The sequence below is a fragment of the Podarcis muralis genome, chromosome 8, assembly GCF_964188315.1.
Source record: "Podarcis muralis chromosome 8, rPodMur119.hap1.1, whole genome shotgun sequence".
Taxonomy (NCBI): domain Eukaryota; kingdom Metazoa; phylum Chordata; class Lepidosauria; order Squamata; family Lacertidae; genus Podarcis; species Podarcis muralis.
This window is the reverse complement of record NC_135662.1, coordinates 70,698,870-70,716,121: the sequence shown is the minus strand read 5'-3', so window position 1 is coordinate 70,716,121 and position 17,252 is coordinate 70,698,870. Positions and strand designations below refer to the sequence as shown.

At 44.1% G+C, this 17,252-nt stretch overlaps 1 protein-coding gene across 1 annotated transcript in view; it reads right to left on the bottom strand.

The window, feature by feature from the left end:
- Nucleotides 1-17,252, bottom strand: part of CDH9 (cadherin 9) — a 138,155-nt gene that overhangs the window by 48,370 nt on the left and 72,533 nt on the right. Inside the window, exon 3 of the mRNA XM_028737920.2 lies at nucleotides 10,470-10,764. Coding sequence (XP_028593753.2) covers nucleotides 10,470-10,764 — 295 coding nt within the window. The remainder of the gene's footprint in view (nucleotides 1-10,469; nucleotides 10,765-17,252) is intronic.

The window sequence follows — 17,252 nt, the reverse complement described above, 5'->3', positions numbered from 1 at the left end:
TTGTATCCAGACTCATTTAGTCAGGATTTAACCCCATTTATTCCAAACCAACAGGATTCAATTCTTTAGATTTCAGTCCCAATGCCCTCCAATTCTCTACCAGCATATAAATCAGGTGTAGGTGACCTATGGTCATGGATAATGGGAGTTGTAGTCCAACAATATATGGAGGGCCAGAAGTTCCACACCCATGTTGTAAATGCACATTCATATATTTTTGAAAAAAGATAAAGAACCCCTGGGTGGTGAAGTCTAGTCAAAGGCGACTAAGGGGTGTGGTGTTCATCTGTTTGTCCACAGACAGCTTTCCTGGTCATGTGGCCAGCATGACTAAACCACTTCTAGCACAATAGGACACATTGGTGGAAGCCAGAGCACACAGAAATGCCATTTACCTTCCCACCACAGCAGTACCTATTTATCTACTTGCACTGGTATGCTTTTGAACTGCTAGGTTGGCAGAAGCTGGGACAGAGCAACGGGAGCTCACCCCATTGAGTGGATTTGAACTGCTGACCTTCCGATCAGCAAGCCCAAGAGGCTCAGTGGTTTAGACCACAGCACCACCCGCATCCCTACATGTACACTCCACTGTTTCCTCCAGCCCATAACCATTTGTCCAGGAAGTAAGTTACTACATTTGTGTGCATTGCAGCTATTCTGTAACAAATATAACCATATCCATGTGAATGTTAAACACTTTATTAAACCTCTTTTTTCTACAAAAGTGCCAGTTTACTAACAGACCCTGCTTCACTCAAGGACAAGCTGTTGAAGACTAAATGAATGTAGCATAAAGCAGGGGAGAAGAGCATTATGTGAGGCAAAATGGGAGAGCAGAGTGTACAGGCAGCAGTCCTTGTTGTGAGACTAAATGGGTTATAAGCACACAAGTGCATCTTTGTCTACTTACACTTGCAAAATCTTGGAGGGCTTGCAACTCCTTTGCTTTTCTGAGTAGCATTAGTCCAGTCTCAGATGCCATTTCCTGCTGGGGTAATAAGCACTAGTGGCTGCAATTGAGATTGTGGGCTTTTTGATTAGGGTGTGCTCTTGTTTCCTTATAGAGGAATATAATACTATAATACTTTATAATGCCAAGATAACCACTGGGGACATGCTTCTGGATAACAGTTGCTGAGAAAGAAGAGTAGGAAAGGGCTGTTGCCCTCAAGTCCAGCTTGTGGGCTTCTCATAAGCATATGGGCGGCCACTGTAGGATGCAGGACTTGATAGGTCTTTAAGATGACCCACCAGGGCTCTTCCTATGCAATTAATATCTTAGATATGCATGTTGCCTTTCCCATGAAGATCTTGGGGTGGTGTATGGTATGGATTTATGCTATCTTGTCCTCATAACATTCAACCTATGAAGTAGGTGAGACTGAGAGCCTGTTGTATCCTTGGCCATGCAGTGAGCTAGATGTGTGGTGCGTCAAATTCAGGTCTCCCTAGTCCACATGCCACACTTGGTTCATGACATTATAAACAGTTTGAGTGCAGCTCAAACCATACAGTTGCAGCAAAATGCATGTGTAGCAGTAAGAGAGCTGGCTGCTCCCCACTTTCCAAATTGTTGAGCAGCTGACAAATTGCTCTCATGTGCTAACTCAACTCATTTTATGCAACTATAGATTGCCCCAACATTGAAGAATGAGATGCTCCATCGTGTGCAGATGATACTGTCCTTTTCTTTGAGTGTCAGAATGTGGTCCTTCATTCCCAAGCCCTGATTACTTTATTTGTGGTGTCCTTTATCTCCTTGAAGTTTTGGAAGCCACTTTCAAAGACTCTTTGCCTGCGCGTTCTACGTGTGTGAAAGAGACTTCACAATAATTTATGTCGCCTTAGAAAAAATGCTGAAGCACATTGTCTGACTATGCCGAAGCCCTATTTGCATACTTTGTAAATATTTTGTGCTTCTGAAGTGGGTCTGCATAATACAGATTGTCTTTGCATTCTACTTTCAAAACAGCTCCCATTTGATATGCCTTTATTTTTTTTCACAAGTTAGAGAATATTTCTGACATTTTCAATGTTGAACGCATAAAGTTAGCTACCAGGTAAGGGATGGAAGGAAACTCCTAGAAACTTTCCATGCTGCTTTGTCCTGATTTACAGACTTCATGAAGGACATATATAATGTTACTTTTTAAACGTAAGTAATGTCATTTCTATAGGGATGTGGGTGGCACTGTGGGTTAAACCACAGAGCCTAGGACTTGCCGATCAGAAGGTCAGCGGTTTGAATCCCCACGACGGGGTGAGCTCCCACTCCTCGGTCCCTGCTCCTGCCAACCTAGCAGTTTGAAAGCACGTCAAAGTGCAAGTAGATAAATAGGTACTGCTCCAGCAGGAACATAAATGGTGTTTCCGTGCGCTGCTCTGGTTCGCCAGTAGCGGATTGGTCATGCTGGCCACATGACCCGGAAGCTGTATGCCGGCTCCATTGGCCAATAGAGCGAGATGAGCTCCGCAACCCCAGAGTCGGCTACGACTGGACCTAAAGGTCAGGGGTGCCTTTACCTTTCCCTTAATGTCATTTCTGTGTATCTTCTAATACATGCTTCCCGAGCCTCAGCCCTCCAGATGTTTCTGGCCTACAACCCCCATGATCCCTAGCTAGCAGGACCAGTGGTCAGGGATGATGGGAATTGTAGTCTCAAAACATCTGGAGGGGCGAGGTTGAGAAAGCCTGCCCTAATATGTACTTTCCTTAGGATGTCATCAAGCTGCACTTTGTGTGGCTGCCAAAGAAGTAAGGAAGTAGTCAGGTGGCCCAATCCACAAAAGAGAGTTTTGACAATGTCTAAGGGGAGAGGTTTTTTCAAGGTGTAAAGGAATGGGGTGGGTGAGTTTGATGAGTGAAGCAAACAGCGACTCATCCCCTAGTAATAGCATATATTTCTTCGTTTTCTACATTCCCCCCTTGCCCCAACAAAAATTGAAAGGTACACCATTTCCATGAAAGCCTATTAAAATGATGTAGCTGAAGGCCAAATATGTAATAGTTAGATATGAAGACCATGCTCTCTGCCTTCTTCTGAAGCCCCAAGTGACTAAATTTGCTCATGATACCTTTGAGAAAGGTTCTAGGTTCCAATATCCACTGTATATGGGTTGAGCTACCCACAACTACTAGTCATTATGGCAGTGGAGGCTGGCCCATTTGGGTGAATGTGACACAGCACCACTAACCTCAGTAAGAAGTCCCCACATCCCTGCCTTCTTACAACCAGTCCAAAGAGGTGTCACTGTAACCCCTTCCTCCTTAGTCTCAACGGTCTCATGCAGGAAGGATCTGCCAGTTTTGGTTTCTCATTTGTCTAATCTTAAATTCATTTTTCTGGATTTCTGAAGCAATCAACATTAGGGAAAAAACAAACCCTCCTAAAAACTAACCAGCAATTTTGATGAGGATTTCTCCTAATAAACACATTGTTATGTTCAGTTTTGACATGCACATTTTTTGCAAGAATTTTTTGGCTAACATAATGCATTTCTATGTATTATTTTCACTAATATATAAGTCTTTGTGCACACTTTCTCCTACTATATGCTTTTTTGGTAAACATTGTTTCGGTTGCAGAGCTGAATCACAAAATTCAGCTAACAGAACAGGTGTTTATAGAATAAATTCAACTTATAAAATGCTGAGCTCTTATGAAATATACTCAAACAGATGAAATGCAGCCTTTAGCTTTTAATTAGAAATCTGAAGAATCTTGCAATGAAGTGTTACAATTTAAACTGCTAGCGGGAAATAGGAATGCCAGCAAAGAAAGGGAAAATGTATCCAGTCTTGATACTTTCTTCATTCCCTGACTTTCTACTATGCTATTCAGTTGCAAAGAGAAGGAAAATATGTTTCTCATAATTTTATCCACTTGCCATTATTCATCTTCCCCTGTTGTGTTCAGCAGAAGGAAGCCATTGTATGTACTATAGGTTGTGCTCTCACGCAACAACAACAACAAATATTCAATAGCCAGTCACTTGCATGATCTGAGTTTGTACTCCAAAAATACCATCCAGAATGTTCATAGCAATGTGTGCAGGCTCCTTAGCAGACAAACCAAAGTACAGTAGAAAGAATTTCCCAGCATCTGAGAACTGCTGTGATGACATGAGGGCAGATAGAACTCGTCAACCTGGGAAGGAAGCCCATGTTGGAAAAGGAATACTCTGATCATAAGCCTCTGTTGCCTTGAGGCTATACTCATTTGTGAGAATGGTGTTGGGAATAAACCCCAAGAACCCATACCTTCTGCTTTGTAGCACATCCAGTAGTGGAGGAACCCTCCCCGGCACCCAGGGCAGCACAGCCTGGAAGGACTGTGCATGTGTGGCATCCCGCACGTGCGCACTCCATATGGAATGCCACACATGTGCACTCCGTATGGGCTGCTGCATGCATGGTGACTGTATGGGCTACTGCGCAAGCAGCATCCCATACAGAGTGCACATGTGCAGTGACCATACAGGATGCCGCACATGCGCAGTCCCTACACGCTGCCACTCATGCGTGGCAGCTGTATGGGCTGCCACTTGTATGGCGACTATACAGGCTGTCACACGAGCAGCATCCCATACGGACCACACATGTGTGGCGACCGTACGGGATGCCGCACATGCGTAGTCTGTATGGGCTGCCGCTCATGCGCAGTGGCTGTATGGACTGCCGCACAAGCGGCATCCCGTATGGGCTGTGCATGCGCAGCAGCCTGTACAGTCGCCGTGCGAGAGGTAGCCCGTATGGATGGCGCGTGAGAGCAGCAGCCCGTACAGTTGTCACGTCAGCAGCACCCATACAAACTGTGAATGCCCTTGGCCGCTCTACAGCTGGGGGCAGGCAGGGGCCATCTTGTCACCCCTCCCAGAGTGGCACCCAGAGCAGCCTGCCCCCTCTGACCCCTTCTTACACCCTGAGGACATCTTCAGGATAAGAAAGGCTAAAGAGCAAACACTACACAAATCTGGAGTAAAGTCCCCAAGACAATTGGATGGTGTCTTGTGAGCCTCCTTTCAGCAATTCCTGCAGCCAAGCTGCAAAGGTTTTCCTTTGGACCACATCAGTGAGACCAAGAGGCAGGTCTTGTAATTCGGGCAGCTCAGGACCTCCATACACACTGCCCAGGCTTTCCCCCTTGAGAGGTCACTTCAGTCCTGCTAAGCAGCAAAAATGATGCAGGATGCAGCAGTTATGAGTTACTGGTCTCTGCAGCTGCCGCAGGTACTGTGATTCTCCAGCAGTTGGACTTCACTCCCAGAGGTGCCCTCCATTGTCTCTTGAGACTGATGAGTGTCCATATGAAAACATTTGCACATATTTGTCCATTGATTAGTTGGGGAATGGCACCATTTAATTCTCACTAGATGCATAAAGACTTTAACATTAGAAACTGTTACATTCAGAAAGGGAATTCTTCTCATGGCAGTTTCTCCAGTTCTTGACATATTTCACAGAATGCCACTGGGATTTTTCATTTTGTCCTGTGCAGCCATATCAGAGCTGAATGGAAGAGACCTTGACTTAATGTCTTATCTGAAGGACGACATCTCTAACTGTGCAGAACACATCCCTTAGTACTGTACTGCAGCGTCAGCATTAGGTATGAGTGAAAAGTGCTGAGGTGTGGACTTTGAGCCTGTAATGTTTCTTCTTCTTCTTTTTGTCCAGAGATTAGAGAATTATAGTTGATGGGGGGGGGGGGGGATACTCCAATAAAAATCGGTAGGAAAATGGATCTGTCAAATAATTGCAGGGCACAAGTATGATAAAAACACTTTTTAGTGTTGATTTAAAGGTCACTCTCAGCTTAAACTAGTCAGCTGTGGCAACTCTCTTAGTTTTGATGTTAAAATTATGGGAAATAAAATGCAAATGATAATCTGTTAATTGATGGGAAGAATTGATGGGTTAAAATCTAGTGGAGGATTCTACTGTTGAACTATTCAAGCAAGTTTCTTGGTGAGTTAATGACCCTGAGTATGGTTGTTAATATAACAAAGTGGGGTGTTTTGTGCCAAAGGGTAAATGGGTGGACCTCTTCCCTTACCTGGCTGGTGGGGAGAAAGACAGAGTGTTTGTGAGCTGAGATCATGCTACGAGAAGCAGGTAGATGTTGGGAGAGAGTCAGGGGTGCCAACCTGAATAAAACATGGGGGGAGGGGCAGGTAAGCCCCACCCCACATAATCAATCACATGATGCAGTGCGCACAAGCCATTTGAATGACACTGCCCATCAACTTGGGGGCGGTGGCTCAGCCTTCTCTAATATTTTATTGGCGTGCCCAAAGACCCATCGATCCCTAGGAGATGGCTCCTATGGAGAGAGCCATGCTTGATTTTTGCTTGATTCCAAGGTTGTGACTATGGGAGAAGCAAGACTTTCTGGAGTGTTAATGCTGTGAGCCGCTCCATCTTAGACTCAGGTTGTATATATGTGTAAATAAACCATATATCATAAAGACACCACAGTCTCTGCTGTCCCCCATACCAAGGAAACCAAATCCTGGGTAAGCACCTGGAACCCCTTGAATCTCACAGTGCTCAGAGATTAGGGTGGTGTACAAAATTGTTTTCCTGTGAGTAGTTCCTCCATGGCTGTGGTAACACTTCAGATACCCAGCCCTGTGGGCAGTGGCGTAGCAAGGTCAGGTGGTACCCAGTGCAGAAAATTTCTTGTCACCCCCCCCCCATTGAAATTATTAAAAGAAGGAAAAATAAGATACTTACAGTTGCAAGTGTTATTTTTTGGTTTATTTACTTAACATTGTGAACATAAGCACTTAAAACCCTTTTTTTCTAACTTTGTCTCCCCAGATTTTGAAATCACATCATCAAAATCAATTCCTTTCCCTACTTTGTTTTCAGTTGACAAGATGGCTAAGCCAGAGAGCAGAGCTTATAGTGGACCTAAGATTACTCTTTTAATTTTAGTTTTGAAAAACTCCTCTCACATGATGTCTAGCGATGTAAACTGAATTTTAGAATAACTATTCGGAGATTTGAATTAAGGCTCAAAGCAAACAGGAAATTGCCCTAAAAATAGCAACATATACATATATTTGTATTTACCTTTCAGGCTGTGTGCTAGTTTCAGCAATTCACATAAGCTTCTAGTAAAAATATCATTTATGGAAATAGTAGGAGTTATACAAATGTATCTTACTTGAAAATGTCAGAAAGCTACTTTGCAACTACTCACTTCTAACATAGGACTGCATCCTCTGCAAGGAGATAGAGGAGATTCAAGCCTATCTGCCTAATGATCGAACCACCCCATGCTAGTTAATGTCACACTATACAGCAGCTGCACCTTGTGTTCATTGATCTGATGCTGAAGTCCACAGAGTTCTTAGTAGTTCAGTACTTAGCAAGTGAATATAAAGTAAAGCACCAAGGCCTTCATGCATTTGTAGACTAATTATCAAACCCAAGAGGGAAAAACATTATTCTATACATTTACTTGAAAATTGCATGCCTAATGGTACCTGTAGCATATTTGCTTCTCATTTCTATTGCTTATGAAATGCTTATGAGGATGGCTTTTCTCTATACTTGTCATACACGGCTATGATGCCTCTACAGTACAATGCCAAAAAAATCACCAGTATGAACCTATGCCAGGTAGTGTGTAGAACCTTGACCATTAACAATATAATTCAGGGCTTGAGACCCAACTATTCATTCAAATATTTATCGGTAGCAGCGCCCATCCTGTGGAACGCCCTCCCATCAGATGTCAAGTAAATAAACAACTATATGACTTTTAAAAGCTATCTGAAGGCAGCCCTGCTTAGGGAAGTTTTTAATGTCTGATGCTTTATCACTTTATTATTATTATTATTATTATTATTATTATTATTATTATTACTGTTAGGAGCCACCCAGAGTGGCTGGCGAAACCCAGCCAGATGGGCAGGGGAAGAAGAAGAAGAAGAAGAAGAAGAAGAAGAAGAAGAAGAAGAAGAAGAAGAAGAAGAAGAAGAAGAAGAAGAATTCAGAGCACTGTATAGTCCTGTTGTATTGAATGAGTTTCAGTTAGTAGGACTCGAGGGTGTAGACAAGGTGCTTGTAGTAAGGAGGGGATAGCTGGCTGGGCTAGGGAACTGATTAATGCCTGCTTGCAAGAAGGGGTGCTCCCTTCCAGCGTGAAGGAGGCACTGGTAAAACTGTTGCTCAAGAAACCCTCCCTGGATTTGGAAAATCTAAGTAACTCCCGGCCACTCGCCAATCTGCCCTTCTTAGGCAAGGTTCTTGAGTGGCTGGTCACAAACCAGATCCATGCACTCGTAGAGGAAACTGATTTTCTAGTTTCATTTTCTAGTTTCATTTCAATCGGGTTTAAGCCTGGTTTTGGCATAGAAACTGCTTTGGTCACCCTGAATGATGACCTCTGTCGGGATAGAGGCAGGTGAAATGTGTCCCTGTTAATTCTCCTCAACCTGTGCACCTGTGTTCCTTTCCCTCTTTGCCTCCCCTATTCATTCATGCCGTTCCCCCTCCTAAACACCATGGAATGTGTTTAATCAGCACTCTGCTGGGGCTTTGATCCTCCTCCCCTCGATCTTCTCCATTCTACCCTCGCCCACGCCTCCTCTAAACACAAACACACACACACACGTATAGTTGTCTATTTCTTTGACATCTGGTGGGAGGGCGTTCCACAGGGCGGGTGCCACTACCAAGAAGGCCCTCTGCCTGGTTCCCTGTAATCTCACTTCTCACAGTGAGGGAACTGCCAGAAGGCCCTCAGAGCTGGACTTCAGCGTCCGGACTGAACAACAGTGGTGGAGACGCTCCTTTAGGTATACTGGGCCGAGGCCAAAGAATGCCCCTTGAGATTCATCTGTGGTAACATCAGACTCACGTTCCCAGTGGAGTGCAAGTGATGGCACTCAGGGGTGCTCATGTTAACAATCTGAGCTACTGGGATGTTCCAGAGGTTGGATAGGGCTTCCACAGGAGCTCCAGTCATATCAAACAAAATATCCCCCAGAGCCATCTGGAAACCCATTGGATCCATCAGCCTCCGACCATCCCCACATCTGAAGAGGGCAAAAGGAACTAAAAGCATAAATCTCAACAGGAAGTAATCTGACCATGACAAGGGACTAATCCTCTCCAATTGAAATATTCTGGCAATGTATTGTGTACTCCCTCAATTTACTCCTCCATCCCCACTGACCAGTGTGAATACCTCCTTTCCCTTTTGTAGGTAAAGGGATCCCTGACCATTAGGTCCAGTCGTGACCGACTCTGGGGTTGTGGCGCTCATCTTGCTTTATTGGCCGAGAGAGCCGGTGTACAGCTTCCGGGTCATGTGGCCAGCATGACTAAGCCACTTCTGGTGAACCAGAGCAGCACACGGAAACGCCGTTTAACTTCCCGCCGGAGTGGTACCTATTTATCTACTTGCACTTTGATGTGCTTTCGAACTGCTAGGTTGGCAGGAGCAGAGACTGAGCAATGGGAGCTCACCCCGTCGTGGCGATTCGAACCGCCGACCTTCTGATTGGCAAGTCCTAGGCTCTGTGGTTTAACCCACAGCACCACCCGTGTCCCTTCCCTTCCATAATCTGCCTTTAACCACTGTATACTCTTGCACATGTATTGGTTGGTAGCCATGGTTAACTGTAATGAAGACCACCTTTCTAACCATCGTTTGCCAACTCACTTAGAACCATGGTTGCAAAGTACAGTCAGAAGGGTAATGCTGCTGCCTACTGTTATCAATACTTAATACTAATGTGGACGTAACACTACACCATGGTTAGAGCAAACCATGGAAGAGAGAAGGGAATTTGTGCAATATCACTGAAAAGCATATGGAGGGGAGGGAGTGCATGAGTCTCTTGGTGCACACTGTTTCTTGGAAGTAATGAATTCTACAAGCCCAGCTTGTTTATGTTTCCACTCAGAATGAATGCACAGTCTTATATTGCTACCACCATTTGAGATACACATCTCACACACTGTCCTCAAGAAGGACAATGACTTGCTACAGGAGTCTAGATTATGCATGAGGTTAGAATATTTCCAATTCTTTTTCCTAGAAGGAGGGGAGAAATCAACAATTTGTCATTTCAAAACTTTGAATGCAAAAGTACAAAAGTGTCAAACAAATTGCCATTGCTGACCATGCACACAGATGATCCTGTTAAGCATTGTTTTCAGTGGTTCATTACTGGATGACAATAATAGTTATGATCACACAGCATATTAGAAGTTTCCATTTGACTGCTGCTAGCTTCATGGAAGCCATATGGTAACCTATGGGGTGGAAAAAGACAGATATTGATGGCAGACAGGAGCTGGTGAACTGATATTTACAGATGCTTTTATGACTACTTAAAAACCACAAATAAGCTCTCTAGAGTATTGTTGTGAAGTGGTTTAACCTTCTATCTTTTTCTTTCTTTTTTAAAAAAATATTTTCAGTATGATAATAAATTATACTTACCAACGCTGGACTTCTCAGGAACACTGGCCGTGTAAATGTCCTTGGTAAATTTAGGTTCATTGTCATTGATATCATGGATTTTAATGATAAATTCCGATTCAGGCTCCACTTGTCTTCCAGTCTTTCGGTCTATAGCCTTGGCACGTAGCACATACAGGGACTTTTCTTCTCTGTCCAGCTTTTTTGCTGCATGAATATCTCCTGTATTTTCATCTATAACGAATAGACTGCCAGCCCCTTCTCCTGTTAATATGTATTTTAAATTTCCATCTCCCATATCTTGGTCAGTGTGTAGCTTCAGGGATGTTTTAAAAAAAGAAATGGGAAAAAGAAAGAAACACTCTATAAATATATGCATTGTTATTACAGACCAAATCTTTCAGCACATATGAATAAGTCTCTACAAATCTTGTCTGCAATTGAGGTCAGCACTAGTTATCTTTTGCCTCACTGTTGCAGGGAAAAATTACAAAAGTAAGATTTTGGTCACACATGCAAAGCAGCTCGAACAAATTGATAAAGGACACAAAAGGATATAGAAGATAAGGCAGCAGCATTTAAACAATATGATGGCAATTGTAATATAACGCTCGCGCCCCACAACAGTATTTCTGAAACCTATTGCCTTCTGGGAAGTGGGAAACTATCAACTTGCTTTTGCTAAGTTAAAAACCTAAAATGAAATCTAGGTCAGGATCCAAAGAGCTACTTCAGGTGTACCTGAGGGTTTTCGAAACTCCCCCTCAATTTCGAAAGTGGCTTTGTCATCTGACAGTGGAAGCTGCTGTTTGAGCGCCACAAATTCAAAGCCCCCTTGGGCAGGCAGAATTAGTCAAATGTTTTGCTTTCAATCTGAGACCCATTTCTGTAGAATTGTAATGAGCAAGTGTGATTTACAGATTGGAATGTTCACAGGAAAAATTGCGGTGAGTGGATCTGGCTGGGGGGTTGGGGATTCAAATTCAGCCATCCAAGCCACTTTATCCAACCCTCTTCGAGTACCCTCTCCAGGCCTTCCCTTTTCCCAGACATCACTGACTTTGTTCTGCACCCTCCTCGACTCCTTTTGCCTGGCCGGTGTACGTTCTTGAACCACCCAACTCCTGCCTGCCTGGATAACACACTGCATGCCTAGAACCCCTGACATTTGTGTAGTTGAAAAGGAAACTGCTTTATAATGGTAGAATTGTAGTGGTGGAAGAGACGCTGAGGATCATCTAGTGCAACTGCCTGCAATGCAGGTGTCACCTCCATGTGAGCATTAAACAGCCATTCTCAGATAGTAAACTCAGTCTCCACCCACTTTCTGGGCTCTCCCTGTCCATCATTTGAATGTCCTCTCCCTCCTCAGTGAGGAAATGTGACCTTCAGGCTGAAAAGCTTTCCTTATTTCTGCAGTAAGTGACAACCCTTGTGCTAGGTGCCACTCAAAACCAGCAGAGGACACAATAACCGCTCCCCACATTAAATGGGGGGGCGCCCTTTGCATGGTTGCGCGCAGCCCCCTGGACCCTATGCAGCACCATTAGCACAGGCCTGGCTTCACCTTCCCCAGGTGGGATACCTGGAGGTCTCCGCCTACCTCAGCCAGTTGCCCAATCCCACCTGGGGAGGCATTGCCAAGGTGACCAGCCCAGGTAGGGGGAGGGACCACCCTGCCCACACAATAGGGGGAGGATCTCACTTGGAAATCGTCAGTTGGCTCCAGAGCTTCTCCCACCCTCCCCACCCTCAGTTAAGACTTCTTTTGCAGGTTAACCTTTTCTCCACAGGTATGTGGGCACTGCTATGTCAAAGTCGCTGTTGAAGGGCCGGAAAGGAATTCTCCTGTGTTGGCAGGTTTGCCTTTCCCGTAGCAAAACGCCACAACTTTGGCGGTATCAGGCCTTGGGTGGAATCCTTTAGTCTATCTTCCCTAAATGGGGGTGGGCATGTAGCAGTGACCCACACCCCCTTCTCTTTGCTGTGGCGATCCCAGGGTTCCCCGTTAAAGGGGTTGTCTAGAGGGGAGGCTTTGGCCGTACGCCTAGAGGTTGTCATTGCTCTCCCCTGCGACGGCAGCGTAATGGGGGCGGGCTCTCTCTGCTTGAACATATGTTCTCCGGAGCCAGCCCATCCGCCCCCCCCACACTCTGGATAACCCTGATGTTCCCCAGATCCCCGACGGGGGACTGGGAGGGATAAACGCCCAATGCCTGAACCAAAGTCTACCCACATCTGAAACATAATACATTTGTGGCCAATTTTAATCCCATAGCATGTTGTCTTGAGCCGTTATTCCACACAGGGGCCACCCAGGGTTTGGGGGACTCCACCTGTCCATACAACAGAGTCTTATTTGAACATCTACTCCCTCTTTCCAAATTCCATATCAAGACTGTGACCACACAGTCTCCACGGTTTCACCATCAGCCAACTTTTTTCCTATCCTGATTGCTCTCTCTGTTTACCATCGAGGACTGGCCCACTTTCCATGGACCACATTTGACAGGAGGGCCAGACTGGAGTGCCCCTTTACAGAAAATTCAATATGGCTTTTTAAGAGACAGTCAGAAAGAATGCTAAGCAGTACATGACACAAGATACATTAAAACCAATAGCATTGCCAATTGGTTTAGCTCTTCCTGGACTGCTCGAATTCAGAATGCAAGTGGGGGTTGCGTATTTAAAATCCTTTTAACTTTAATGTTTACACCCAGTAGCAGCCCATGTGGTAGGCAGGAGTCATGGAGTTGCCCTCCCAAGACTGGCCTCGCTGCAGCTTAGCTGTGGGGCTGGCATGAGGGAGGGCAGCAGCCAGACTGCAGCTGTGTGGATTGACGGGAACACTGGATTAATTTTGTTGCTGTTTCTGTGCAGCCCTGACCTTGCCACCACCCTGTTCCATCCCAGCCCCATCCAGGTAGGTTGCAGGAATGCTTGTGTTCAGAATGTGGCTCCATAACTCCATCTCACCACACAGACCACTACTACTTACATCAAAAACCCCATGAAGGGCTAGGTGGGAAAAACAACAACAGCCAGATCAGCTTTAGCCTAGCTCTCGCTCCATAAAACTTATATTTTGGGTGTAAGCAGTCCTCCCACCCCACGTGGAGGAACATTCAAACATATTGACCCCACCACCTGCATTTTGAATGTGTGCTTCAACTGGATAGATATACACTTTACAAGATTGTTGTAAGGATCTGTTCCACTCATTAAAAGTAGGCAGTGTCTCTGATGGCCCTGCGTTAAGGATAATGGTTTGATTTCCTGAAATGGAGATATTTGCTTATGCTGAATTGCTGTGTATGTTTAGCATGGTCCCACCACCCTTTTGCAGTAGCTCTCTCATGTGATCGGCTGACTGTGAGTCACATGAGAGATGCTTTCCATTCTGTTGTGACTGTTAGTCAAGTAACTGTCGTTTTTAACCATTTTTCTGTTACTCTGGATGCTGCTGAGAACAGTGTCGATTGGGTCTGTCTGGGGTGAAGCAGACAGAGGAAGATCCCTAAACATTAATATGGAGAAACCTGTGCTGTCTATAAGGAACAAAGTGAAACAGTGTGAGATTGTAGGTATGTCCTTCTCAGTTATGTTTATGAACGTAAAGTTCTTTTCAATATAAAGAGTCTGGACATTGCATATCATCAAAAATTATCTGTCTGTCTATCTATCTATCTATCTATCTATCTATCTATCTATCATCTGGCCATCTCTCTCTCTCTCTCTCTCTCTCTCTCTCTCATCTGTCCATCTCTATCTATCTATCTATCTATCTATCTATCTATCTATCTATATCTATCATCTACCTATCATCTACCTATCATCTATCTATCATCTATCTATCATCTCTCTCTCTCTCATCTATCATCAGTTATCAATCATCTGTCTATCTATGTATCTATCAATCATCTATCTATCCACCTACACAACACCATGAACTTCCTAACCCCTGCCAGCTCTCATGAAAGAAGACCGTATTGGGGGAAGTCAGGTTGTCATGTCCACACCATTAGAAGGAAAAGCTGTGCTTACTCCACCCTAATTCCTTCTAATTCCCTTCTGTTCTTCCTTCAGTGAGCATGTGTGATCTCTAAGCTCACTTTTAAAACTCCACCCAAAGATAAAAGATGGATTGCAGTTGTGATGCTTTGAGTTTAGCAGTGCCCATCTATCAAGGAGAACAGTGGCATTGTCAGTGCACAGAGCATGCACCACCTGCTATCCAAGGTATGGATTTCTAAATATGCCATGATCTGAACATTCATTTTCACTGAGATCCTAGTCATGCAAGCCATCTCTATCCTCCAGTAGCAGTAAAATCATTCAACATAAAATCAATCATAGTAATATGACAATACCTTTGCTTTCTACCAGATGTGAGATTCCCCCCCCCCCCCCAAAGCTTACACTTTAGAAATACAGATACCTGAATTAAAGTATGTGATTGTACTGCCAAGCATTCAGCATATTTTACTGAGCTTTGTTTTTCAGAAGGAAGTATCACTACCCTGGTTTTGTTTGAGCAGTCATCCAGGAACCTTTTCTTTAATTTATACATTTATCTTGCCAGCTTTACTTGAAATAAAACACTGATTTTTAAAAACATCACCAGTGCTATTTTTGTTCAGGTAGATGGACTGGTGTAAATGAAATAAATACTGAACTGTCTGCATTTACAGCAGTTGTGCTGAGCTGCTTTGATTTTTGCCTCAGAAGCATTCATTTCTGGGAAAGGAAATATTTATCATTATTATTATTTATTAAATTTGTATACCTCTCTATACCTGCAGGCCTCAGGGAAGTTCACTGGATAAACTCTTAATATGAAAACACAAAATAAAAACAAGAACAACCCAATAACCACTCATCACATTTTTAAAAGGGCATTTAATGTTAATCATCCAAAGGCCTGGTTAAGAGGAGCCTTTTTGCCTGGCACCTAGAGGTGTATAATGAACTTCCCTGGGGAAAGCATTCCATAGACAGGGAGCCACTACAGAAACGCCCATTCCTGTGTTGCTCCAGACCTCCAGACCTCTCACAAAGAAGGCACACGAAGAAGGGCCTCAGAAGATAATTTCAGGATATGAGTAAGTTCATATGGAAAGAGGCGGTCCTTGAGGAAAATTCCCTCAATCCTATCCTGTGGTTATTAATAGCCACTGTGCTCCTGCTCCCACATGTATGGTTGCTTTTATCACTTTGTCCCTCTAATTCAGGCATCCCCAAACTCAGCCCTCCAGATGTTTTGGGACTACAACTCCCATCAACCCTAGCTAACAGGACCAGTGGTCAGGGATGATGGGAATGGTAGTCCCAAAACATCTGGAGGGTCGAGTTTGGGGATGCTTGCTCTAATTCATTACTTTTTCTAATGTTCCCAGCCAATCAGGGATAATGTACTGGCCTCAATCCTGAGGACATATTAAAGTTGTTGGAGTGATAGAAATGCTTCCAGTACTGATGATGTGGGCTGTATCTCAGCCATTTTGCAGTGATCCCCACCCCCCAAATCATACGGGGGACAACGGTCTTCTTCCAATTCTGATGTAGGCTTAACGACTTAACGACACACATACATACTTTGGCTCACAACTAGTTCTGTTTAACACTGTTATAGCTGTATTTACAGCTGCATTGATTATGCAATAACAGATTTAATACTTCTCCAGATGACCTATTTATTCAGCATTCATCCTGATTTGCACAAAGTTCATGTGGAGGTTAGAGTGTATTCGGTCTTTATTGAGAATTTGTTCTGATCTGTTTGTGCGGCAGTTACATGACAATTGGCATTCATCTTGATTTGCTTGTGTGGTATTTATAGACCTTCCCACTAGTCAGTCCTTCATTTCACACTTGTCCATGTGTTTCCTCATCACTTTTCTAACCTCAGAAAGTGGATTTGTTGTGCTAGGTTGACAGAGTCCTTTTAATCCATTTTAATTGTGCAAACCTTAATTTCCAGTGTCCACCCGAGTCACTCAAACCTATTAGTGAGCCTCAAAGTCACCCATACAGTATTTCACAGTTTATTTTTGCTCTCTAAGTCAAGCTCATATATGTTCTAAACGCTGTACGTTTGAAATAGTGAAAAGAGAATAAGGGAGAGAGACTTTCTGCTGTCCATATGGCAATGACTTTTTCCACCTGCCTTGCCCCACCCTCCAGCCCTAGGATACTTTCCCAGACCATGACTTTGAGAACAGTGAAAGCAGCTGGGAAGAGAGAAGAAGAGTTAAGGGATATTTAAAAATAATAATTTCATAAGTTGGGTGTCCTTGTTTCTCAATTTGATCCTTTTACAAGGTTTTGTATGTTCTGTGGTATTTTATGAGTTGTGATTTTTATTGATTAGGTAAAGGTAAAGGGACCCCTGACCATTAGGTCCAGTTGCGGATGACTCTGGAGTTGTGGTGCTCATCTCGTTTTATTGGCCGAGGGAGCCGGAGTACAGCTTCCGGGTCATGTGGCCAGCATAACTAAGCCACTTCTGGTGTACTAGAACAGCACACGGAAATGCCGTTTACCATCCCGCTGGAGCGGTACCTATTTATCTACTTGTACTTGGTGCTTTCGAACTGCTAGGCTGGCAGGAGCATGGACCGAGCAATAGGAGCTCACCCCGTCGTGGGGATTCGAACCGCCAACCTTCTGATCGGCAAGCCCATGTGTGTAAACTGTTTAATTATTATATATAAGTTGTTTGTTTTAAAGTTCTTGTGTCAGGGGCTGGACTGAGGAGGAATGGTGGGAACCCACCCCCCCCTCTTCCTGCACCTTCCTGAGAAG